At 44.0% G+C, this 27,273-nt stretch overlaps 1 protein-coding gene across 1 annotated transcript in view; it reads left to right on the forward strand.

Moving 5' to 3' along the window:
• Positions 1–27,273, forward strand: part of TANGO6 (transport and golgi organization 6 homolog) — a 178,950-nt gene that overhangs the window by 141,936 nt on the left and 9,741 nt on the right. The window contains exons 15-16 of the mRNA XM_030204644.1: positions 24,803–24,937; positions 26,900–27,051. Of these exons, the coding sequence (XP_030060504.1) occupies positions 24,803–24,937; positions 26,900–27,051 (287 nt within the window). The remainder of the gene's footprint in view (positions 1–24,802; positions 24,938–26,899; positions 27,052–27,273) is intronic.

Consider the following 27,273-nt stretch of genomic DNA (forward strand, 5'->3'; position numbering starts at 1 on the left):
CAGTGATGCCTGCGAGATTACTACTACTACTACTTAACATTTCTAGAGCGCTACTAGGGTTACGCAGCGCTGTACAGTTTAACAAAGAAGGACAGTCCCTGCTCAAATGATTCCATACTAGCTGAACATCTGAGGGATAGATAACTTCCTTTCTCTGTATTTTGTATAAGATTTGTTTAATAAATCCTTGGAGACGGGAGAGGTTCCGAGGGACTGGAGAACGGCGGAGGTGGTACCTCTTCACAAAAGTGGTGATAGGGAAGAAGCTGGAAACTACAGGCCGGTAAGCCTCACTTCGGTTATTGGAAAAGTAATGGAAGCCATGCTGAAGGAAAGGATAGTGAATTTCCTAGAAGCCAACAAGCTGCAAGATCCGAGACAACATGGTTTCACCAAAGGGAAATCGTGCCAAACGAATCTCATTGAATTCTTTGACTGGGTGACAGGAGAATTAAATCAAGGACGTGCTATGGACGTCATCTACTTAGATTTCAGCAAGGCTTTTGACACGGTTCCCCACAGGAGGCTCTTAAATAAACTGGATGGGCTGAAGATAGGACCCAAAGTGGTGAACTGGATTAGGAACTGGTTGACGGGCAGACGCCAGAGGGTGGTGGTGAATGGAGTTCACTCGGAAGAGGGAAAGGTGAGTAGTGGAGTGCCTCAGGGATCGGTGCTGGGGCCGATTCTGTTCAATATATTTGTGAGTGACATTACCGAAGGGTTACAAGGTAAAGTTTGCCTATTTGCGGATGATACTAAGATCTGTAACAGAGTGGACACCCTGGAGGGAGTGGAAAACATGAAAAAAGATCTGAAGAAACTAGAAGAATGGTCTAACGTTTGGCAATTAAAATTCAATGCGAAGAAATGCAAAGTGATGCACTTAGGGAGTAGAAATCCAAGAGAGACGTATGTGTTAGGCGGGGAGAGTCTGATAGGCACGGACGGGGAGAGGGATCTTGGGGTGATAGTATCTGAGGACCTGAAGGCGACGAAACAGTGCGACAAGGCGGTGGCCGTAGCTAGAAGATTGCTAGGCTGTATAGAGAGAGGAGTGACCAGCAGAAGAAAGGAGGTTTTAATGCCCCTGTATAAGACGTTGGTGAGGCCCCACCTGGAGTATTGTGTTCAGTTTTGGAGGCCGTATCTTGTGAAGGATGTTAAAAAAATGGAAGCGGTGCAAAGAAAAGCTACGAGGATGGTATGGGATTTACGTTCCAAGACGTATGAAGAGAGGCTTGCTGACCTGAACATGTACACCCTGGAGGAAAGGAGGAACAGGGGTGATATGATACAGACGTTCAAATATTTGAAAGGTATTAATCCGCAAACGAATCTTTTCCGGAGATGGGAAGGCGGTAGAACGAGAGGACATGAAATGAGATTGAAGGGGGGCAGACTCAGGAAAGATGTCAGGAAGTATTTTTTCACGGAGAGGGTGGTGGACGCTTGGAATGCCCTCCCGCGGGAGGTGGTGGAGATGAAAACGGTAACGGAGTTCAAACATGCGTGGGATATGCATAGAGGAATCCTGTGCAGAAGGAATGGATCCTCAGAAGCTTAGCTGAAATTGGGTGGCGGAGCAGGTGGGGGGAAGAGGGGGTGGTGGTTGGGAAGCAAGGATAGGGGAGGGCAGACTTATACGGTCTGTGCGAGAGCCGGTGATGGGAGGCAGGACTGGTGGTTGGGAGGCGGGAAATACTGCTGGGCAGACTTGTATGGTCTGTGCCCTGAAAAGGACAGGTACAAATTAAATTCAAGGTAAGGTATACACATATGAGTTTGTCTTGGGCAGACTGGATGGACCATGCAGGTCTTTTTCTGCCGTCATCTGCTATGTTACTATGTTACTATCTTATGAATTGTCATCTGGCTGTTGGGACTGTTGAAGGAACAGTTTTGTTATTGATAAATGGACTAGTTTTGAAATGTTTTCATCTATAAAGGTCTAGGTAGTGTGAGGAGTGGATATTTTTCTTTCCTTTTTTGAACATTTAGAAAATGGACTGAACTGTTGTTAAGAGGGTGGCTGATATTTCTAGTTCCTGGTGATGTTGGTCTACCTCAGAAGCAGACCTGGAGGATAGGTGGTTCAGTTTTTCAGTAGTCTCCAAGGAGCAGGTAAATACTGTGATGAGTAGGGTTAACCCCTCTTGTCTGTTGGATGGTTGATCCCCGGTGCTTACTGTTTGAAATAGGAAAACTCAGGGCCCCTTCCAAAGGAAGCTCACTGTCTGAAATTGGAGAACTGAGGGACCCTTCCACCTTTCAGACCCTCTGACTGCCATCATGAATCAGTCGTTGCAGGAAGGGCTCTAAAAAAAGGCTTCTGTTCATCCCTTGTTGAAGGGTGCTCTGGAATGGATCCTACTCAGGTGATAAATTATTGTCCTATTTCCTCAAAAGTTCTGGCAAAAATTTTGGAGAAGCTGGTGTTGGATTAATTACAGGGTTTTCTGGAACAGAATGAGTTAATTGATGTATTTCAGTATGGCTTTAGAACTAAGCATTCTACCGAGACATTGTTAGTCTCTGTTTTGGATTCCATTCATGCTGGATTTGATCAAGGCAAGGAATATCTTATGATATTCTTGGATGTTTCTGCTGCCTTTGACTCAATTCATCATGAAATACTGCTTAACAGGCTACACTCTTTGGGTATTTGGGGGTAGTGTGTTGCAGTGGGTTTCACTCTTTTTTAATTTGATATTTATTTGATATTGGTCTTCTGTGTGCTCTCGTGCTTGGGAGTCCATTATCGGCTTTATGCTGATGACATTCAGTTTTTTATTCTAGTACAGTGGTCTGTTCGTGATATTTAGTCTTTCAAAAGCTAAGCGCTTGGTGTTCTGCCAACAGATTGAGGCTGAATCTAGGAAAAACTCATATTCTGTTTCTGCCAAATCATTTGAGTCCTGGGTCTCGGCATGGTGCACAGAATTTTGCAGGTGTTGAAATTCCTGTTACTACTGAGTGTAGGCACCTTGGTGTGATTTTGGACTCTGACCTTCTTTTAAGTCTCATATATAGAGGATTATTCAGACAGATTATTAGACTGAGATTGTTGCGACGTTTGTAGAAGCTGCTCTCTGAAGTACATTTTTGGAATGTTTTGAAGGCTTTGGTACTGACAGTGTTGGATTACTGTAACTCTCCGTACCTTGGCTTCTCAAAGTCTCTGATTCATTCCCTGAAGATTCTGCAAAATTCTGCCGCCAGGCTCTTGTCCAGTTTGTCAAACTTTGACTGTATTACTCTGGTTTTGACAGATTTGCATTGTCTTCCAGTGTATTGGCGGATCAGGTTCAAGGTTCTAACTCTGATTTTTAAAGCCTTGAAGGCTGACACTCCCCCCTCATTGGTTTCTTCTTTTACTTTTATCAGCCCTCTCAAAATTTGTGTAGTATTGATAAGTGATTATTAGATATCCCTTCATTTAGATGCATTCGGCTGGAGGCTAATCAGTCTGCAGTGCTTCAAATTGTTGGCGCATCCATTTGGAACATCTTGCCAGTGGATAATGTGAGTGGAGTTACAATTTAGGAAGCAGCTGAAATCATTCTTTTTTTACTCAGTCATTTGGAGTTACGATGTAGGGGGCTGCTCACTGTACAGTGTTCGTTTGTTTTTAAATATGTACTGTCTCGATGCTAATGATTATGTGCACCGCCTAGGACGATTGGATAGAGCAGTTTATAAATATTTTAAATTAAAAAAAATAAATATGATGACTTATATACAACCAGTGCATAATGACCTGGTCAAATAATTGTGAGAGAGTCTTTCACACAGGGGTGTAGCCAGCAGTCCATTTTGGAGAGGGCCAGAGGTGGACTGGGGGAGGGGTCATGCACTGCCCCCCCCCCCCAAAAAAAAAAAGCAGGTCAAGCTTCTCTCTCTGCTCAGTTTCACTTAAAGGAGCGTGCAGGTTGTGAGGGGAAGACAGAGTAGGGCAGGCAACTCGGTGTCGCTGGAGAGTGACGCTGGACAACACTTCAGCTGGTGGGGGTTGGGGACCCGGGCCAGCCAAGGTATTTGCTGCGGCAGTGGGTGGGGAGCGGTGAGGCGGGGGGCGGCGGCAGGGCAGTAGAACATAATGTACCCCCCCCCCACCTCGGGCTCTGGCCCCCTCCCACCGTGAAGTCGTGCTATGCCCCTGGTCTTTGCAAGATATCAAGTTGCAAACTGTGCCAATACATATCACAGGACCCCATGATCTCTCACATGAAAAACATTCAGCATACAGGTATCCTACACAAGCTCATCTTCATATGTAGTGTATATTATTCAATGCAAAAAATGTGGAAAAGGATGCTGTGTTGTAGAGATTATGCTTAAAACGAGATTACATCTATACAGACACCACATCAGTAACTATAGTGCTAACCAGGGTGACACCTCTGTAGGACAGCATTTTGCCAAACTACAGCACTGTACTAATGACTTTATGGTGAGAATACTAAAATGAAATGTCAAAACTATCCAAGAACGTAAAATCTTTGAAGTTAAAATGATGAAATATTTTGGCACCCATCAGACAGGACTTAACAAAGATCTGGTTTCCTAACACATTATAAACCATAAAATTATACTGTTTTGTCAGCCTGTGATCATCTCTCCCTGTTTCTCATCCTCCCTCCCCTCCCACCCATACCTTCCCCATGAGACTGTCATTGGAATGCTTTTATGTTTCACAGATATATTTGCTCATTTCTCAATTTCTGATCCAATGAAGAAGGGTTACCTTTGAAAGCTCATCAAAAAAATGTATTAAGTTAGTCCAATAAAAAAGGTGTCATCTTCTTTTCTTTTCTTTCCTTTTCTTGTTTTATTTCTGTTTATTACCAAGTCAAAGAAGAAACAGACATTACAATTTTCTTTCAGTTTCCAAGATCTTTAGGTAAGCCAAAGAGTTATCAACTACCTTGCAACAAAATGTGAGAAGGCCAAAGTGAAGTTTAAGGAACCAGTAAATTTCATTTCATCATCTTTTGCTGAAATTGCGTCCCAATATGTTGAGGAACTTTGTGTCTGACTCATTCTTTCCTGCTTTGACTTCCCTGAACTTCAATTAGATTTAATTATTCATCTTTTCATGGCAAGTTACAGTCAGGTACAGTAGATGTTTCTCTGCCCCAGAGAGCTTACATTCTATTCATACACTTGAAAAAGAAATCAGAAAAAGACTGATACAGAAAGCCCACTTAATAGAAGAAATAAACTTCATTCATTAGTCCACAATATTGCTGGAGTCAAGCGGGAAATATAAATATAGAAAAAGAAATAAAACCCCAACAACAAGGCAGAGAAATCCTAGCCAGATTACATGCCTAACCAAAGGGAACTACCATTGCAGTTGGACCACCCTCCCAAGCCACCAAAAATTCCAACAATTGCTTAGGTTCAAGAAATAAATCACCAGCATTAAATTTTTACATGACATATAACAGGATTTTTTTTATAAATCATATTTATTGATAGTAATAGCAGGATATAAACAAATAAAACTTCTCACCATCATCCAAAAGTCAGTATCAATTCAGAATAATAAACAATGAATACAAGTATCAACTTTTTATCATAAGTACCCTTCTACCCCTTCCACACCCTCACCCATCTCCCTCCCCTTCTGTTTACTACTTTCATTCAAGAATTCAAAATCCTACTACGTGCAGTTGGAGTGAGTGAGTCCCAAAAGGGAGACCAGGGTTTGCAGAATAGATCTCCCTTTTTTGAGGCAAAGGCAGAAATTCCTGTACGTTCTAGGGAGCAAAGATGTATCATAGATGAAGACCATTGAGGCAATGTAGGGCCCTCTTGATCCAGCCACAATTGAAGAATCACTTTTTTTGCCATTAGCATAGATCATTTTAGAAAGGCCTTCAAGCCTTGTGGTGCAGGGCCAAGAATATGGAAAATGTCAAATAGTTGGCTGGGTGTTGGACCCCAATTGATGCTCCAAAGCCTCGATACATGATTAGATAGGTCTTTCCAAAAAGTCAATAGCAAGGGGCAGGACCAAAACATATGCCCCAGATGAGCTTTTCCACCAGAACACTTAGAACATGTGTTACTGTCTCTTAATGTAGCTCGATGGGCTCTATGGGGTGATATGTGTAGCCGTAGCACAAACTTATAGTGTAGCTCCCACCAACTAGTATTTTCCGTCGATAGATTGACAACAAGCATATCTGTACTTGCTCCGGTCGGAGCTTCAAACCTAGTTCTAAGTTCCATTGCTGGGTTACTTTGGAGAGTTCGTGTTTTGGAGTCGATTCTCTTAAATGAGAGTAGAAGTACTTCAACGGGATACTTTGTTGAGCATCAAGGCCTAAAATATCATTTAACCGTTCCCATATCTCTAATGATAGTGTTCTAGGAGACAGAAAGTTTACATAGTGGCGAAGTTGAAAATAAGCAAACATGTCTTTACCATCTAATCCAAATTCCTCACAGAGAGTCGCAAAAGGCTTTATGGCTTCCCGCTCTGTAACCACATGGAATAAATAATGTATCCCCTGGTAGGACCACCTGCGAAAAGTCGAAGAAGAATTGCCCACTGGAAAAGCTAGATTACCCTGACATCTCAGGATTTATAGAGTAAAATTTACATATCCATCGCCAAGCTTGACATAACAGGAAATTTTAACAAATATGATGCCCCCATCGCCAAGACCCTTGGGCAAAATCCCGAAAAAGATCCTTCATAAGGCAGTGGAATTTGACTCCTAGTCCAATGCCTATCATTCTTTTTCAGGCCATGACCCCTTCTTCACAACCACAACATCCTTCCCAATCCTGCCAAGGCATGTCCTAATATGTACTTCTTGGCCAGGCTGAATCATGACCCGAAACACGGCATGTAAGACCCTGTTAAGAAGCCTTGTAAACTAGGTCAATTCTCCACCCTCTAGAATGATATCAGGTGCTTGCTGGGTATCTTCATCAAGATGAACAGATAAAGCAGCATTTTTTGTTAATTTATTATTTATTTATTGGGATTTATTAACTGCCTTTATGAAGAGATTCACCCAAGGCGGTGTACAGTAGGTACAGTTTAACATAAGACTTACAATTTTGTTAACAGCATAACATTAGTAAACTGTACAAGAATAAACATAAATACAATGAAAGAGAAAACTTGAAAACAGCAAATTGAAACCTAATAATAAGACTACCATGAAACAGAATCAAAAATATACACATTTAACAGCACTAAAATTCAAAGAACAGAGATATAATAGTGATGGAATATCTAATAAGCACACAATTAGAACATTCAAATAACATTGCTATGAAAGCAATGATTTCTGGGGAATGTATTCAGAATTCCAGTATAACTTCTGGTTTTTGAACTTTATTGTTATTACATTTTTTTCTTACTCAACCATTACAAAAATTCTAATATATCAAATTATAAGACAATATACCACAAAGAAAAGCAAGAACAAGGAACAGCAAACGTATTTCTAAATGATAGCTGCTCCCATAGAGCTACTACCCGGGGTTTCGTTGAGTGGCCTTCTTTGTGCACAGCAGCTCATCAACATCTGAATTTTAATTATTTTTCTAACTGCAATTCAGTACTCTATACCTTTTTGAAAACCAATCTGGTGGAAAGGAAAACGGTAACGGAATTCAAACATGCATGGGATAAACATAAAGGAATCCTGTTTCGAGGGAATGGATCCTCGGAAGCTTAGCCGAGATTGGGTGGCAGAGCCGGTGGTGGGAGGCGGGGCTGGTGGTTGGGAGGCTAGTGCTGGGCAGACTTATACAGTCTGTGCCAGAACCGGTGGTGGGAGGCGGGGCTGGTGGTTGGGAGGCGGGGATAGTGCTGGGCAGACTTATACAGTCTGTGCCAGAACCGGTGGTGGGAGGCGGGGATAGTGCTGGGCGGACTTATACGGTCTGTGCCAGAGCCGGTGGTGGGAGGCGGGGCTGGTGGTTGGGAGGCGGGGATAGTGCTGGGCAGACTTATACGGTCTGTGCCAGAACCGGTGGTGGGAGACGGGGTTGGTGGTTGGGAGGCGGGGATAGTGCTGGGCAGATTTATACGGTCTGTGCTAGAACCGGTGGTTGGGAGGCGGGGCTGGTGGTTGGGAGGCGAGGCTAGTGCTGGGCAGACTTACACGGTCTGTGCCCTGAAAAGGATAGGTACAAATCAAGGTAAGGTATACACAAAAAGTAGCACATATGAGTTTATCTTGTTGGGCAGACTGGATGGACCATGCAGGTCTTTTTCTGCCGTCATCTACTATGTTACTATGTAAAACAAAGCAAAATTGTTGAACCTGGGAAATTATTACATGAAGCAGTTTCCTGTTAAAAGGCCAATTCAGGTTGTAACAAATTTGAGGGAAATCAGTGTTCCAGTATTAAGATAAATCTTATCAGTGCATCCAGTGTCCTGAGGCCAGAACAATAACTTTTCCTTGAGAATTTCCACCCACTTCCAATAAAAGAAAAGTCGGTACAGGGACAGGTTTCCAGTGTATAGCAATAAAAGGAAGCTTGATGGTGAGTCACTGCAGAGTGGCATAACTTTGGAGGAAGATGCTGGAGTCTTAATTGACAGTGATGGATCTCAGGAGGAAGATGCTGGGTGGTGACTCACTGACATTGATAGATCGGAAGAGGGAGTGGTTGTATGGTGGGTCCCTTGTAGAGGAGGAAGCCACTGTACAATGAATGATTGACAGAGATTCTGTATACTGGATCTCATTTAGCTTATTCTACTGATTCAGAATACTCTGCCTTGGACACTTATCTTTCCTGCTATGAGTCTCTTACACATGTCTTCTCTGTCCCCTTTCTTTCATATACTTTCTGCTTAATTTTACTTGTTACTGCTTACAATTGTAAATTGCTTTAATGTGGTTTATGAAGTGTAAATTAAACTTGAATGCATTGGTAACAGCTCTGGGAAATGGGAAAGGTATCTTGCTAATTTTGTTTTTTTTGTAACAAGTAAGCTTTAGGTTCACAGCTCGCCTTTGTAGATTTTAACTAGTACATGGAAGGTGTTCGTTCTCTTTTTGTGTCTGTTGAATCTTGAGTTTGAGATGGGTCTCGGCTTGCCCTGCCCTACAGGGGACATTAGGATGAAAGGGAAAATGAACTTCCTGAAAGCTGAAATACAGGCAGTTGCTCATGTTAACTACTCAATTCAGTCTGAGTAATCCTGACACAGTTACTTTTTAAATTTTTTAATTTCCAAATTGTAACTGTTGGGCGGACTGGATGGACCATGCAGGTCTTTTTCTGCGTCATCTACTATGCTACTTTATATAGGAGTAAGGAGACACTGCCAAACTGAATAAATTACTGTATTTATTATTGGAAATGCTAAGGTAGAGCAGCAGCAGAGAACCACCTCTTACGTCTTGTACTGGAGACAAGGGGGGATCATTTAGCTCTTGTACAACAGACAGTGGGGTTCCTTTGGAAGGTTTCCTCAGCTTATTTATTCAGGGCCCCTGGTTTTGTTGGCAGGGGTCCCCAACCCCCGCCAGCTGAAGCCTCATCCAGCGGCAGTCTCCAGCACCGCCACATTGCCTGCCTTGTACTCACTTCCCCTCACGTCCGGCATTCTCCTTTTAGTGAAACTGAGCATGCTCAATTTCACTAAAAGGAACGTGCAGGACGTGAGGGGAAGTAAGAGCATGGCATGCAATGCAGCTGTGCCAGAGACCAACGCTGGATGATGGCTTCAGCCTACAGGGGTTGGGGACCCCCGTCGGCCAAGAATTTGCAGGGGGAGGTGGCGGGTGGCGAGGCGGCGGCGGAGGGGGGCGGTGAGGCAGCAACAGGGTAACATCAAATTGTGCCTCTCACCTCGAGGTCTGGCTACGCCCTTGCTTTGGGCTGAGCCATCAGCTCTCGTACTGCAGACAGTGGGTATCCTTTGGAGTGAGATCTCAGCTCTTGTACTAGACAGTGGGGATACTTTGGACCGGTTTCTCAGCTCTCGTACTACAGACAGTGGGAATCCTTTTGATTGAGTCCTCAGTGCTAGGCAGACTTCTACGGTCTGTGCCCTGAGAAAGGCAAGGACAAATCAAACTTGGGTATAAAGTATCACAAACCATGTAAAATGAGTTTATCTTGTTGGGCAGACTGGATGGACCGAACAGGTCTTTATCTGCTGTCATTTACTATGTTACTATGTTGTACTGCAGACAAACAGTGGGTATCTTTTGGGCTAAGCCTTAAGCTCTTGTACTATAGACAGTGGGGATTTTTGGACAGGTTCCTCCGCTCTTGTACTGCAGGTATCTTTTCATTTCATTTATTAATATTTATATACCGCCCTTATCCAGAGCAACATAAGAGAGAAAATATCACATAAAAACTCAGAAGAAGAAGCCTTCAGTTCTATTTCAAGACGATGAGCTTCCGTTGGAAGAGGCCTTCAGTTCTATTTCAAGACGATGAGCTTCCGTTGGAAGAGGCCTTCAGTTCTATTTCAAGACGATGAGCTTCCGTTGGAAGAGGCCTTCAGTTCTATTTCAAGACGATGAGCTTCCGTTGGAAGAGGCCTTCAGTAATATTTCATACAGTGAGCTTCCGTTGGAAGAGGCCTTCAGTAATATTTCATACAGTGAGCTTCATTTGGAAGGGCCCCTGAGTTCTCCTATTTCAAAAAGAAACGGCCTATTGCTCCACTTTCTTTCAGTAACTAATCTAACTGCTTCATTCCTGTATCAGGCTGCAAGTTTTTGGAACTCCTTAGCATTAGAATCTCCCGATCTCAGATTTCAGAAATGACTGGAGGCTTCTCTATTTAGGAAGTTTATGAAGGTATACAGGTCAATTTGGGGTTTTATTTTAAACTTGTTTTGGACTATCGTGCATTTTTTTTCTCCTTTAAATCTGTTTTTATTGTAACCCACACTAAACCTTCTGGTAAAATGCAGATAAGTCCCTTGTATTTAAACCCAAAGAAGATTTTTTTTTCTTTTCACTTTGTTGCAGCATGTGGAAGCCATGTGGGGACTGATTTTGTAATACGTTTTCCACAGGGCTCGCAATAAATTGGTTATGGATGTCTGTGCATAAAACCTTAGTCATACTGTATGCATTCTTGGGGCCCTGTTTACTTGGACACGTTTACGTTTTTAACGCGTCTACAATTAGCGCACAGGGCAGAGAGGTAAGGATAAAGAAATGGGTCAGTCCATAATGGCAGCTTCCTGAGGTTAGTGAGGCTAGACAGGATCTTTGGGGGTATGCTTGCTCAAATAAGCAGGTCTTAAGCGACTTCCTAAAAGTCAGATGATCCTGAACCGTTTTCACTGATTTTGGTAGGGCATTCCACAAGTGAGCACTGACGTAGGCAAAGGTGGAAGCATACATGGTCTTATACTTCAGCCTAGAACACGCAGGGTAATGGAGGGTTAAGTAAGAACGGGCAGTCCTGAGTGAGTTTCTTGGTGGTAGGTGGACAAGGGCGTCCATGTACGCAGGGGCTGCTCCATAGAGAATCTTATGGACTAGGGCACAGATTTTAAACATTTTTTTTTTTGTTACATTTGTACCCCGCGCTTTCCCACTCATGGCAGGCTCAATGCGGCTTACATGGTATACGCTCTTGTACAGGAAGCCAATGTAATTTCTCACAAAGTGGACTGGAACTGGTGAACTTTGACACTCCATAGATGAGTCGGGCTGCTGTGTTTTGGACAGTTTGTAGCTTCTTAAAAGTACGCCAGTGCACCCTACGTAGATGCCATTGCAGTTTCGGCTCAAGACTAAGGATCTGACTTACTTCAACATTTATGAACTTTAATGTAACACTATTTTGTATTTCTCATTCCGGAATTGTGTTGTTATCATTTGTTTGAATATTATTAAATTTTGTTTATTTTAAACTTAACTTCAGGTCCAATTATTGGATAGCCTGGCTCATATTCCCACCTTTTTGTTTACACTTTACGTGCCGTGGGATCTATTGAGTTCTCCACGTACGTGGATTCTCTTTAGCCACATTGAGCCTGCAAAAAGGTGGGAAAATGTGGGATACAAATGCAAGAAATAAATAAAAGTACCGTGAATACAATGAATGCAGCTACTGTTAACGTTTTTATCCCAACAACTTAATTGCTCTACAATTCAATCTATTTTGCTTTTAGCAAAAATAAATTTTGAAAATAACTGACTCATGCAGGTGCATTTATGAGTCATTATTAAACCAGCAGAGCTGGCAGTCTGTTTTAAAAAAATTCCTTCAAGGGGATCATGTGATTCATCTTTAACTTATGCATTTCCAGTCCCAGTCCAGATCACTCAAGCATTCCACTATTCACCCTCCTCCATTGAGAAAAATGGCCATGTAAACCTACACTCTGTTTTCTGTCCAGTAACTAATTCCTAATCCACAGAAGGACATTGCCTCCTATCTTATGACTTTTAAACTTTCTTAGGAGTCTCTTCTTCTGAAAAGTCTAGATACACTAGATCAAGTGGCTCACTTTTATCCACATGTTGATTCATGCCGTCAAAGATGTTTACAGATTTGTTGGCGAGAGAGATTTTCTGATTCATGGCATAAGGAACAGGTGCCCCTCAAGGTTTCCCCTTGTTCCCTATTCTTTTTATTCTCTTTATGAGTGAATTGGGTGAGTTGCTGCATAGGAGGAATATCAAATAATTTTCCTACGCAGGTGATATTATGCTGATTTTCCACATCTTATGAAATCTTGACGCTGTTGATGAATGACATTTTTATGGATATAGTTGCTTAGATGTCCCCACATTTTTTAAAGATTAACCCTGACAAAACAAATGTTTTGTGGGTCAAGAGGGCAGTTTCATTGTTAGGCGTTGGCAATCAGATGGCTGTCTTAGATGTTGTACAACTTTGTGATGTTAACATCTCCATAAAGCGAGAAATAAAGCTTTTGACAATCTGGTTAGACCCTAGTCTGACAATGGAAATACATGTTAATCATCTGATTCAAAAGATTATGTTCAAGTTGAAGCTGTTGAGTAGACTAAGATATTTTTTGGAGAATCGTTATTTTCCGCTTTTTATTGAGGCAGTTATTCTTTCATCTTTTGACTATTATAATGCCTGTTTATTGGGTCTTTCAGCGAAACAAATGCAAAGGCTTCAAATTTTGCAGAATGTATCTTTAAAATTGATTTTACAAGGTAACAAATTTGATCATGCTACTCCATTTTTATATGAATTATATTAGTTGCCTTGTATGGATTATACACTGGATACTCAGGAGATCTGATTACTATTTATAGACCATCTTGCTGTTCTCGACTATTGTTGGCTGTCCCATCGCCTCCATGCTGTCAATTGATTGGTACTAAACATAGTATATTTTTAGGAAGAGTCCCTGAACTTTGAAACAACTTACTATCTGATGTTAGGAATATTTCACACTATCAGTCTCAGGAAGGCTGTAAAGACATGGTTGTTTCAACGTTATTTGTAGCGATCATTGTTCTTTGGTTATGTTTTTCATTTGTATCATATCATCTTCTTTTGTGTTGGATTGTTTCTCATTTTTTGTTGTAACCTGCTGTGAACTTTGCAGTTAAGTGGGATATAAATGCTATTATTAAAATAAATTAAAGAAATTAAGCAAATTGGTAAGACAAGACTTCCCTTCGCTGAATCCATGCTGATTCTGTCCCATTAAACCATGTTTGTCAATGTGTTCCATTATTTTATTCTTTATAATAGTTTTCACTATTTTGCCTGGCACTGAAGTCAGGCTTACCCGTCTGTAATTTCCCAGATCACCCCTCGAACCCTTTTTAAACATCAGTGTTACATTCGCCACCCTCCAGTCTTCAGTTACTATGGACGATTTTAACGACAGGTTACAGATCACTAACAGCAGATCAATAATTTCACGTTTGAGTTCTTTCAGTAGACTGGGGTGTATACCATCGGGTCCAGGTGATTTATCATTCTTGAACTTGTCGATTTGCCTCAGTTTGTCTTCCAGGTTCACCAAGATTTCTTTCTGTTCCTCCTTATCGTCACCCTTGAAAACTATTTCTAGTACAGGTAGATCTCTTGTATCTTCTTCCATAAAGTCAGATGCAAAGAATTAATTTACGGGTCCTTTTACAAAGACGCGCTGAAAAATGGTTTGCAGTAGTGTAGGCATGGGTTTTGGGCTTGCGCCGATCCATTTTTTAGCACGTCTGTAAAAAAAGGCCCTTTTTTTTCTTGCTGAAAATGGACGTGCAGCAAAATCAAAATTGCCGTGCGTCCATTTTGGGTCTGAGCCCTTACGGCCTGCCATTGACCTAGCGGTAAAGAATCCGGGTGGTAATGACCTACACGCATCGAATGCCACTTGGTGTGTGACCATTATGCGCGCCTGAAAATAAAAAAAATGCCAGTTGTCGGTAAGTCCATTTTAGCATGTGTTGGGCGTAGATGCTTTCGCGGTTTAGTAAAAGGGCCCCTCAGTCTCTTCGCTATGGCCTTGTCCTCCCTGAGTGCCCTTTTTTGCTCCTTCATGATCAAACGGTCCCACGCTTTCTGCTTCTGATGTACCTGAAAAAGATGTTACTGAGTTTGTCTCTTTTAGCCTCCTTTATCAATGCTTTGCATCTAGCTTGACACTGCTTATGTTGCTTCTTCTTTTCTTCGTTCGGATCCTTTTTCCATTCTTCAAAGGATGTTCTGTTGGCTCTAATAGCTTCTTTCACTTCACTTTTCAACCATGCTGAACTGTTCTATCTTCATATGCATTGAATGGAGAGCAGAAAGCGCTGATATAACTGGCATAATTAACGGTGTCTATAAGATGACCTGGCAGCACCCTGCATTTTGGTTGCCCCAGTGCATATCAATAACACTTGCCCTCTGTTTCTAGTTCCTGGACTACATATACACAGTGGCTGGTCCTAGAGTGTCTGCATCGGAGTTGGAGGAGCTCAAGATGGGATGATCAACTTGGCTCTGCTAAGTTGACCGGTGTACGTGTGTATGTGTAAGTGAATGAGTATTTGAGTGATTGTGTACGGGACATTGAATTACAAAGCTGGAAAATTGTTTGAATGCTTCTTTCTAACAACTGGATGAGTGATATGTTGGAAGGGTTGTGAATGGGATGCCCAGGTGGCATTAAGCGTGGTCTAAGGGGAGGGAACATTGAAACTAGTTGTTGAAAATGGGGGGGGGGGGGGGGGGGGGGGGGGGTTATACTGGTGCTCAGACAATCTTGCTGCGACAAATGTTTTGGGTTCATTATTGGTCTATTATTATCTGGTTGTTTTTGCGAATTGATAGGTTGCTTCTTTATGTTTTTAAAGGTTGCTAGAGTGAAAGCTGGGCACTCCGGTGGTTTCATGATAATGGGATTATACTAAAGCTATGTCCTTACTTGTATTGTTAAAGAATGAGTAATACTTTACTAAAACTTTGTTCCTGGAATGTTTCAGGTATTAATTCTCCTATTAAACGTACAAAAATTTTACAGAGCCTGAAACACTATAGATCTGATGTAGTTTGTTTGTTTGCAAAAAATATATAATTGATTGCTTTGGAACATCAAAAATTGAAGGGTAATTGGGTACAGCTTTGATACTCAGCCTCCTCAGGAAAAAAGAGGGCTGGCATGGTGATTCTTCTTAGTAAATCAATTACTTCAATGAGGGCAGATATGTGATAGTACATGACCGGCTTAATGGTGCTTTGGTTACAGTGGCCTCTGTATATGCTCCTAATGTAAATCAAGGAACCTTTATTAAAGATGTTGCCTATTTCGGATCCTTCTGCAGGCTCTAATCTGGTGGTAGCTGATGATTTTAATGCTTTTATGCAGTCATATTTCTAGATCAGATATGGGCTTGAAAATGAACATGCTGGACCCCGGGAGATTGTTACCTCCTACCAACATGGATTTTACCACATCTCTAAGGTGCACAATTCTATGTTCAGGATTGATTTTATTTTTGCATCCCAAGATCTGTTTCCAAGATTCCAGGGGGCAACCAGAGGTCATCATACATTGTTATCGCTGGAGGTGGAGGGACTAGGACTCGATGTGGGGTGGGGGGTAAGTGGAAGTTTCCTGCCCAGTTATATAGAGACTAGGGGCTTATTGCTTATTTAGTACAAAAGTGGACTGAGTTCTGTAATCACAACCAAGAACATGTTGGGGATTCTCTTTTATTCTGGAATACAGCAAAAGCTGTTTTAATAGGAGATATCATTGCCTATGTCAGTTAGCGCAAAAAGTACGTCTCCTCTCAGATCTTGCATAAGATAGTTTTCAAAATGCTCCTACACTAGCCAATAAGCTTTCCATTTGTTGATCCAGGAAAAACTATTACAACCATACAAATTATATTAATATGGAAACAAGTCCAGTAGATTCTTGATTAATCATAATAAGGGCAAGATGCACTAAAGACTCGTTAGAGCCCTTCCCTTACCGATTCCCTTAGCCAACGGTCATGCATCAAGGAATAGGAATGCAAATGAGCTCCTCGTTGTAGCTCACTTGCATTCTCGTCGAGCATGCGCAGAGCAGCCAAGCGTTATGCTGGCTGCTCAGCGCATGACAAATACGCCTCTGTGATGTGGCTCAATCATAGCAGGAGAGTGCAGTTGAGGACGCCCATCCAAAAAAACCATCCAATTTGGCTGTCACTCCCCCCTGCAATAATAAAAACGTCTTTTCTGGCAGTGCTTCACTCGGGTGAGACCTGGAAGTCCCTGAGCCAACCACAACACGTTTAGCCGAGCTAAACGCGCTGTGATTGGCTCAGAGACTTCCAGGTCTCTCAGCTGAGTGAAGCACTACCAAAAAAGACGTTTTTATTATTGTGGGGGGGAGGTGATGAGCAGGGAAACCTCTTCTTCAGGGTTCAGCAGTTAAAGGCTGCGGGGGGGGGGGGGGGGGACGTTTTTTTTTGAAGCGGAGCGTTTTTTTGTTCCCTGATTTTTTATTTTTTTTGTTACTTTGGGCCAAGTTTTATCCCGTGCAGCCCCAACAAGAGGTACAGACCTCTCGTTAGATTTTCCAGCATTAAGGCAATCGGAAAAGGTTAGTGCATCTCATTAAAATAGGGTTTCTACACAATTTGCTCATCTGCATTCCATTTTCATTAGCTGCTACCGTCGTCGGAAAAAAGTCTTTACTGCATGCCAGGGTTTACTACTTGCTCGTTAAGGGCTCATTAAGTTTAGTGCATCTGGCCCTAAGTCCTGGGAAGGACCTACGGTTATTACAATCCTGAAAAGCTCTAAAGACCAGGTAGTCAATAGACAAACAGAACTGTAGGAAATAGTTACCCAATTTTATCAGGGCCTTTATTCATCAGAGGTTTAATACTCGGGCGGAGATCTTGATTATTGGCTCAGTAAGGAATCTCTGCCAAATCTATCTCCAACAGAGAGAGCAGGGTTAAATGACCAAATAATCAGGGAGGAGATCCAGCAGGTAATATCACATATCAAATTACACAAATCGCCAGGCCCAGATGGATACAGTGGGGAATTCTTTTAAGATATTACAGAGACATATTATAGGTCCAATAACTTGTCTTTGAAATTTTTGCTGGGTCCCCAATTTTGGGGGACAAGTTTTGGACGTGTTGTTGTTTGTTACATTTGTATCCTGCGCTTTCCCACTCATAGCAGGCTCAATGCGGCTTACATGGGGCAATGGAGGGTTAAGTGACTTGCCCAGAGTCACAAGGAGCTGCCTGTGCCTGAAGTGGGAATTGAACTCAGTTCCTCAGGACCAAAGTCCACCACCCTAACCACTAGGCCACTCCTCCACTGTTGCTACTATTTGAGATTCTACATGGAATGTTGCTATTCCACTAGAAGTCGGCCCTTGCAGATCACCAATGTGGCCGCACAGGCTTCTGCTTCTGTGAGTCTGGTGTCAGACTCACAGAAACAGAAGCCTGCGCAGCCTTCTACATGGAATGTTGCTAGTGGAATAGCAACATTCCATGTAGAATCTCCAATAGTATCTATTTTATTTTTGTTACATTTGTACCCTGCGCTTTCCCACTCATGGCAGGCTCAATGCGGCTTACATGGGGCAATGGAGGGTTAAGTGACTTGCCCAGAGTCACAAGGAGCTGCCTGTGCCTGAAGTGGGAATCGAACTCAGTTCCTCAGTTCCCCAGGACCAAAGTCCACCACCCTAACCACTAGGCCACTCCTCCACTGTTGCTACTATTTGAGATTCTACATGGAATGTTGCTATTCCAACATTCCATGTAGAAGTCGGCCCTTGCAGATCACCAATGTGGCCGCGCAGGCTTCTGCTTCTGTGAGTCTGACGTCAGACTCACAGAAATAGAAGCCTGCGCAGCCTTCTATATGGAATGTTGCTAGTGGAATAGCAACATTCCATGTAGAATCTCCAATAGTAGCAACATTCCATGTAGAGTCTCCAATACTATCTATTTTATTTTTGTTACATTTGTACCCTGCGCTATCCCACTCATGGCAGGCTCAATGCGGCTTACATGGGGCAATGGAGGGTTAAGTGACTTGCCCAGAGTCACAAGGAGCTGCCTGTGCCTGAAGTGGGAATTGAACTCAGTTCCTCAGGACCAAAGTCCACCACCCTAACCACTAGGCCACTCCTCCACTGTTGCTACTATTTGAGATTCTACATGGAATGTTGCTATTCCACTAGAAGTCGGCCCTTGCAGATCACCAATGTGGCCGCACAGGCTTCTGCTTCTGTGAGTCTGGTGTCAGACTCACAGAAACAGAAGCCTGCGCAGCCTTCTACATGGAATGTTGCTAGTGGAATAGCAACATTCCATGTAGAATCTCCAATAGTATCTATTTTATTTTGTTACATTTGTACCCTGCGCTTTCCCACTCATGGCAGGCTCAATGCGGCTTACATGGGGCAATGGAGGGTTAAGTGACTTGCCCAGAGTCACAAGGAGCTGCCTGTGCCTGAAGTGGGAATCGAACTCAGTTCCTCAGTTCCCCAGGACCAAAGTCCACCACCCTAACCACTAGGCCACTCCTCCACTGTTGCTACTATTTGAGATTCTACATGGAATGTTGCTATTCCAACATTCCATGTAGAAGTCGGCCCTTGCAGATCACCAATGTGGCCGCGCAGGCTTCTGCTTCTGTGAGTCTGACGTCCTGCACATACGTGCGGGACGTCAGACTCACAGAAACAGAAGCCTGCGCAGCCTTCTACATGGAATGTTGCTAGTGGAACAGCAACATTCCATGTAGAATCTCCAATAGTAGCAACATTCCATGTAGAATCTCCAATAGTATCTATTTTATTTTTGTTACATTTGTACCCTGCGCTTTCCCACTCATGGCAGGCTCAATGCGGCTTACATGGGGCAATGGAGGGTTAAGTGACTTGCCCAGAGTTACAAGGAGCTGCCTGTGCCTGAAGTGGGAATCAAACTCAGTTCCTCAGTTCCCCAGGACCAAAGTCCACCACCCTAACCACTAGGCCACTCCTCCACTGTTGCTACTATTTGAGATTCTACATGGAATGTTGCTATTCCACTAGTAACATTCCATGTAGAAGTCGGCCCTTGCAGATCATCAATGTGGCCGCGCAGGCTTCTGCTTCTGTGAGTCTGTCAGACTCACAGAAACAGAAGCCTGCGCAGCCTTCTACATGGAATGTTGCTAGTGGAATAGCAACATTCCATGTAGAATCTCCAATAGTAGCAACATTCCATGTAGACTCTCCAATAGTAGCAACATTCCATGTAGAATGTCCAATAGTATCTATTTTATTTTTGTTACATTTGTACCCTGCGCTTTCCCACTCATGGCAGGCTCAATGCGGCTTACATGGGGCAATGGAGGGTTAAGTGACTTGCCCAGAGTCACAAGGAGCTGCCTGAAGTGGGAATCGAACTCAGTTCCTCAGTTCCCCAGGACCAAAGTCTACCACCCTAACCACTAGGCCACTCCTCCACTGTTGCTACTATTTGAGATTCTACATGGAATGTTGCTATTCCACTAGAAGTCGGCCCTTGCAGATCACCAATGTGGCCGCGCAGGCTTCTGCTTCTGTGAGTCTGGTGTCAGACTCACAGAAACAGAAGCCTGCGCAGCCTTCTACATGGAATGTTGCTAGTGGAACAGCAACATTCCATGTAGAATCTCCAATAGTAGCAACATTCCATGTAGAATCTCCAATAGTATCTATTTTATTTTTGTTACATTTGTACCCTGCGCTTTCCCACTCATGGCAGGCTCAACGTATGTGCAGGACGTCAGACTCACAGAAACAGAAGCCTGCGCAGCCTTCTACATGGAATGTTGCTAGTGGAATAGCAACATTCCATGTAGAATCTCCAATAGTAGCAACATTCCATGTAGAATCTCCAATAGTATCTATTTTATTTTTGTCACATTTGTACCCTGCGCTTTCCCACTCATGGCAGGCTCAATGCGGCTTACATGGGGCAATGGAGGGTTAAGTGACTTGCCCAGAGTCACAAGGAGCTGCCTGTGCCTGAAGTGGGAATCAAACTCAGTTCCTCAGGACCAAAGTCCACCACCCTAACCACTAGGTCACTCCTCCACTGTTGCTACTATTTGAGATTCTACTATTCCACTAGCAACATTCCATGTAGAAGTCGGCCCTTGCAGATCACCAATGTGGCCGCGCAGGCTTCTGCTTCTGTGAGTCTGATGTCCTGCACATACGTGCAGGACGTCAGACTCACAGAAACAGAAGCCTGCGCAGCCTTCTACATGGAATGTTGCTAGTGGAATAGCAACATTCCGTGTAGAATCTCCAACAGTAGCAACATTCCATGTAGAATCTCCAATAGTAGCAACATTCCATGTAGAATCTCCAATAGTATCTATTTTATTTTTGTTACATTTGTACCCTGCGCTTTCCCACTCATGGCAGGCTCAATGCGGCTTACATGGGGCAATGGAGGGTTAAGTGACTTGCCCAGAGTCACAAGGTGCTGCCTGTGAGCATTTAAAATTGGAAAAGAAAGAAAAAAATAATAGAAAATCAAATTGAAAAGTCAGTGTGCAATGACTAGACAACTGGGACCTGAAAATAAAAATGACCTTGGTCTCTGAAGCTTTATTAGCACATTTAAACAAAATTAGATGGTGGTGTGAATTATCGTTGGGGATTTTTTTTACTTATTTTTGGGAGTCTTCAGCTGGCAGGGCTAGAGGATCCCCCGCCAGCCACAGCAAGGATGTGCCTGTGCCCACCCAATACACCCATGGCTACACCATTGCACCAGTCAGATCTAGTATATGAGATCATTTGCCACCTGTATGGCTGTTTAGATGGTACAGTGGAACTGCAGGTGAGCAGATGAAAATCCTTAACGAACAGTGAGAGAGTACTTTTGGAATATTATAAAGAATCTCTCACTGTCTGGTGTTATTTATCTCTTTGTTTGTGCCTGAATAATAACTCGGTTGTTGTTGAGAACCAGTTGGCTGAGAGTGATCTATAGCTTCAGTTCAGGATATAGCTGGCTTTTGAACATATATATTTGAAAAGGTCAAGTCACTTAGAAGTGGGGTTCCAAACTCATACCAGGAAAGAATGCCAGCGGATTTCATCGGGGACTGAGCCAGCCTCATCTATTTATTGGCAATTAACTGAGAGCAACCTAGAGTAATTACCAGTACCTTCCTTATCAGAGACAATGATGCTTTTGTCCAGGTATTCCTTGGTGCCAGTGTTGTATGCCATGTCTGTGCAGCTGTGGGCCCAACCTCTTCACAGAGGTGGTTAGTAAAGCCCAGTAAATAAACCTGCTGCTCTTTCTAGCCAGAGGGAGGAGCTTTTGTTTTTTCTTGTTCCCCCAGTGGGACAGAGTGGCAGGATGTTAGCTCCCCATATTAATACACCAGAGCTGAGATCTATTGGATGCCAGCAGGAGAAGAATCACAGCAGATCACAAGGGTGAGAAGATGTGTAGAAAAATGTTAATTGGTGCAATCTAATGAGGGAATCACTACTACTACTACTACTTGACATTTCTAAAGCGCTACTAGGGTTACGCAGCGCTGTACAATTTAACATAGAAGGACGGTCCCTGCTCAAAGGAGCTTACAATCTAAAGGACAAATGTACGGTCAGTCAAATAGGGGCAGTCTAGATTTCCTGAAAGGTATAAAGGTTAGGTGCCGAAAGCAACATTGAAGAGGTGGGCTTTGAGCAAGGATTTGAAGATGGGTAGGGAGGGGGCTTGGCGTAAGGGCTCAGGAAGTTGATTCCAAGCATAGGGTGAGGCGAGGCAGAATGAGCGGAGCCTGGAGTTGGCGGTGGTGGAGAAGGGTACTGAGAGGAGGGATTTGTCCTGTGAGCGGAGGTTACGGGTGGGAACGTAAGGGGTAATGAGGGGCTGCACACTGAGTGCAATTGTTGGTAAGAAGGAGAAGCTTGAACTGTATGCGGTATCTGATTGGAAGCCAGTGAAGTGACCTGAGAAGAGGGGTGATATGAGTATATCGGTTCAGGTGGAATATAAGACGTGCAGCAGGGTTCTGAACAGATTGAAGGGGGGATAGATGGCTAAGTGGGAGGCTAGTACAACAAAGCCCAAGATGGCCACGTTAACGCGTCTTCAGTTATACACAGAGTTCCCTCCTGGACACAAAGCAGCAAGAGGGAAGTTGTGTTAACTTTGCCAGATGGAGTGGAGTAGCCTAATGGTTAGCGCAGTGGACTGAGATTCTAGGAAACCAGGTTCAATTCTCACTGCAGCTCCTTGAGACCCTGGGCAAGTCACTTAACCCTCCATTGCCCCAGGTACAAAACTTAGATTGTGAGCCCTCTAGGGACAGATAAAGCACCTGCGTATCATGTGTACAGCACTGCATATGTCTAGTAGTGCTACAGAAGTAAGTAGTAGCAGTAGTATGGAAGTGTATTTTTAGTTTTCCACTCTGCAGCCTGTAACTAGGCAAAATGTGGCCATGTTGGGCTTTGTTGTCTGATTCTCTCACTAGATTGCAACTCTTAAATTGTTCTGTTTTCTACACATCTTCTTGTCTTTGTGATCTCCTGTGATTCAGCTCCCCATATTGTACAGCAGCAATCTGCAAGTGGGGCAGTTGACATGCAGATTGGCATCACGATTAGGATAGAGAATCACTATAGCAGGTAAAATGCAAGCAGTGGCATAGCCACAGGTGGGCCTGGGTGGGCCGGGGCCCACCCATTTAGAGCTCAGGCCCACCCAACAGTAGCCTGCAGTAGCTGGTGGGGATCCCAAGCTCGGCCAGCTAAAGACTTCCCCCTGATGGTAACGAAAACGCTACTCTCCACGATACTGGCACCTGCGCATGCCTGCTGCAGACTGCCAAGGTGGAAAGAAGCATTTCCCCGCCAGCTCAGGTATTCTTTTGGGTGGTGGTTGGGGCGGGGGGGGGGGGAGAACACTTGGTGCCCACCCACTTCTTGCCTAGGCCCACCCAAAATCTGTTGTCTGGCTACGCCCCTGAATGCAAGTGAAAGTATCTAATGCATTAACATTTTTAGTTGGGTTAATAGATGATAAGGAAATAAATGGGAGGTGTAAAACCATGAAAAAAGGATACTGGCAAGTTAGATGCAAGGTATTGATAAAGAAGGCTGAAAGAGAATTTGGAAAGAAGCTAGAAGGTCACGGAGGGACTGTTCTGAGTCTTGGGGTTCAGAGCATCTGCTTCAGGGCCAGCTGAATAGAAAGTGGCACCCTGAGCCCCCCCCCCCCCCCAGTTGCATCGCTTCTGGTGCCCCCTCCCCACCAGTTCAGCATCTCCCCCCCCCCCCCAGGTCCAGACTCTCTTCTCATCTGCCCCCCCTTCTTTATTTATTTAATACATTTATACCCCACATTTTCCCGCTAGTTGCAGGCTCAATGGGGCTTACACAAAACTGTAGGAAAGGGCTACAGTACAGAAACGTACAATTAAACAATGTAAAAAGTAAGATAGTGAACATTTAGACATCATTTAAACAACAATATGTAGATGATAATAGGGATAATTAGTGTCCATGAATCTTGTAAAACCAGGAGTTAATCAGATTATGTTGAACCTGGAGAATAAGCCTTCTTGAGCAGGACGGACATCAATAATTTTCTGAAATTTAGGTAGTTCTGAGTAGATTTTACTGATTTGGGTAAAGCATTCCACAGTTGTGTTCCTATGAAGGTGAAGTTGGAGGCATTGGTAGATTTGTACTTAAGGCCACTACAGTCTGGGTAGTGTAAGTTTAGATAGGATCGTGAGAGACTGGATCTGTTTCTGGGTGGTATTTCTTATGAGTCCGGCAGTGCTCCTTCACCTCTCGCCCTCCCCCATGGCCCTGTAAAGTCTTAAGTCAGTTGCCAACAGCAGCATAAAATGCTGCCTTGGGCCAACCCCTGGTTCTTACCTCTGCCGTATCCTGCCCGTAGCAAATTGCATTGGAGGAGGAAGGACACGGCAGAGGGAAGACCCAGGGACTGGCCGAAGGCGGCATCCCGTGCTGCTGCTGGCAACTGACTTAGACTTTACAGGACCACAGGACAGGGAGAGAGGTGAGGGAGGAGAAGAAAAGGCTGACTATTTTGGTGCCCCGGACCAGAGCATCACCCGGTCCAATAGTTAAGCTGGCCCTGCTGCGCTTGGATCTTAGCCAAACATCCACAAAGCCGTAGGCTGAGAACAGTCTCTCTCTGGTCTGGCTAAGATGTAAGCACAGGCTCTGAGTCGCAGGCTAGGAACAGTCTCCCTCTGTGGCCTTTTGGGTAAAATCAGTCCTCAGCCTGGAGCTCATGAATTTAGAAGGAACTATCAGTTACCAGCTCTGCTTTATCGTACTGTGCCTTTCTGCAGGAATTGCCCTGCTTTCGGATGTGTATCCAGAGCAGATCTTGCCCATTCTGCTGGCGCAGTATGGAAACTCCGAGAAAAGCCCAGAGAGCAGAATGAAAACGGGTGAAGTATTGATGCGAGTGACCAGAGCTCTGGGTGAGTTGTGGGTGGCTGCAGGGGATAAGTTGCTTTCCAGTCACTGGCTTTGGCTGAGTGTTTCGGGGGTGGTTCTTCCAATGATGCAGGTAACACCGTTTTCAAATTCTCTTCATTTTTTGCATGTTACCTGTGAGCAGAGCACATGCTGGGTCAGACCAAGGTCACAAGCACATTTTTCCAGTGCTAATGTACAAGAACCAATTATCATTTCAGATCATTACATGCAATATTAAATTCGATACAGATGATAAATTTAACAAATATTAATTCTTTAATCTGCATGTTCTTGTGTGTCCGTTGAATGAAACTTGCAAAGCCATTGACTGTGCATTTTGTCATGTGAGGAGAATGGAAAAACAGGGAAAGGTTTATCCTGGAAACTGACAGGGGAATTTTATTTGAATCAGATGTGACATTTGCTTTTCAAAGTGTATGATTGTTTTAAATGCTAGTGCTTTTTCCAGAGGCCCAAGGTATACAGCTGTCTCCCTGCTCTGCTAAGCATTGTTTTCTTATTTTCAGCATACCTGAGTTTGTGGTACTTACATTTTTCTCTGATTGATGAAGGAGGTTTGTTTTTCCCTACCTAAGTTTTTCCCTGTTCTAGATCCCATTTCAACAAATTGAAAGTTGTTGCTGATTTTCTTTAGCTTCAGAATTATCCAGACACCAGGATGTTTGTCAGCTTTCAAGGCCACATCTGTGTCATCTGATGATTCTGGTTTGGGACTTCTAGGACTCATAGCTGTGCCTTGTGTAGTTAATGCAGGCCATGCGGGGTACTTTGACGTCCTTTTAGTAGGTATGAAGTGGGAAAAGATAAAAGGCCTGGGGAGCTCTGGAGACTCACTGAAGGGTAGACCCTGAGGAGAGCAGCCATTGCCCCTCTGTGATAAGAGGCTCAGATTCCTTGCCACAGAGCAGGGCTGGCGCAAGGGACAGTGGCGCCCTGAGCCAACTTGACTTGGTGACCCCCCCCAATCGCATCACTTCCGGTGCCCCCCCATAGGTTTGGCATCCCCCCCCCCCTTGGGCCAGCATCTCTTCCTCCCCCCAGTGTTTCCCCCTTATCTATCCCCCTCCCCACAGGTCCAGCACTGCTCCCCCACCTCTCTCACTTCCCGTAGTCCTGTAAAGTTTGTTGGTCACCAGCAGTAATAGCATGACCAGGCTGCCTTTGTCCACCTCCTAGGTCTTCCCTCTGCTTCCTCCTGCCTTCGCTGATGCAGTTCCCTGTGGGTGGAACACGGCAGACGGAAGACTCAGAGTTTTGCCAAAGGCAGCCTGTCATGCTGCCGCTGGCAACCAAGATAACTTTACAGAACGGCAGGGCAGTGAGAGAGGTGAGGGAGCAGTGCCAGGCTCGTGGGGAGGAGGAAAAGAGAAGGAGAGAGACCAGATGGGGGAGGGGGAGGAGGAAGGAAACCTGTAGACCAGGTGAGGTCAGAGGCTGGATATTTTGGCACTCTTAATTGCCGACACCCAGGGCCGGAGCCTCACCTGGTCCAATGGAAAAGCCAGCCCTGTCATCAGCTGTGCAAAACCACAAAAAAGAAGACCTACTGCTTCTTAGCAGTTTCATCTCACATCCCTCTTTTACTTTCTGTGTTATTTCCAAGGAACTAATGTATTAATTGTGACCATTTGACTGTGCAGGATGACAGTGGGCTTTTACAGAGAGAACCTCAGGGACACGATGCTCTCTGCTTACCTCCCATGCTGTTAGGAAGAGGTGGCGGAAGCTCTCTGCTTGGTATCATCACCTAGTTGAGGCTAGATGTTCCTGTATATAGACCATGGAGGCAGGGTTTTGTTTTGCATATCCTGGTATAGTGCAGAGTGACATTATTACAAGGGTGACTCAGAGATTCATTCCCTGGTCTCTCAGTAGGAACACTGAAGCTTGAGCTCACATTACCATGTCTATTTAATTTTGCTTGGTTTCTCCCTCTCCTAAAGAGGACATGGTGTTCCGTTACCGAGACCCCCTAATACATGCTTTCCTGAGGGGAACAAGAGACCACGACAGCACCCTGAGGGCCAGCAGTCTGGCAAACCTAGGTGAAATGTGCCAAAGACTTCGATTCACACTTGGCTCCATGGTTCATGAGGTAAAGTCAGACATCTTAGCTTTTCAAATGTATCTTGGTCTGACAGTTTGTTTGCTCTTTTGGGCTTCCTCCGTTGGGTCATGGTACAATGAGCTGGCATTTTTTTCTCTGTATGACCTCTATCTCCTTCCAGCTCACTCAGCCCAGCCAGGAGGAGCCATAGTCTGGCTGGTTGTGTTGACTGTATGCAATGGTTTGGATTCCCTCTTCCCTCAGCCTTGG

The sequence above is a fragment of the Microcaecilia unicolor genome, chromosome 5 (assembly GCF_901765095.1).
Source record: "Microcaecilia unicolor chromosome 5, aMicUni1.1, whole genome shotgun sequence".
NCBI classification, from domain to species: Eukaryota; Metazoa; Chordata; class Amphibia; order Gymnophiona; family Siphonopidae; genus Microcaecilia; species Microcaecilia unicolor.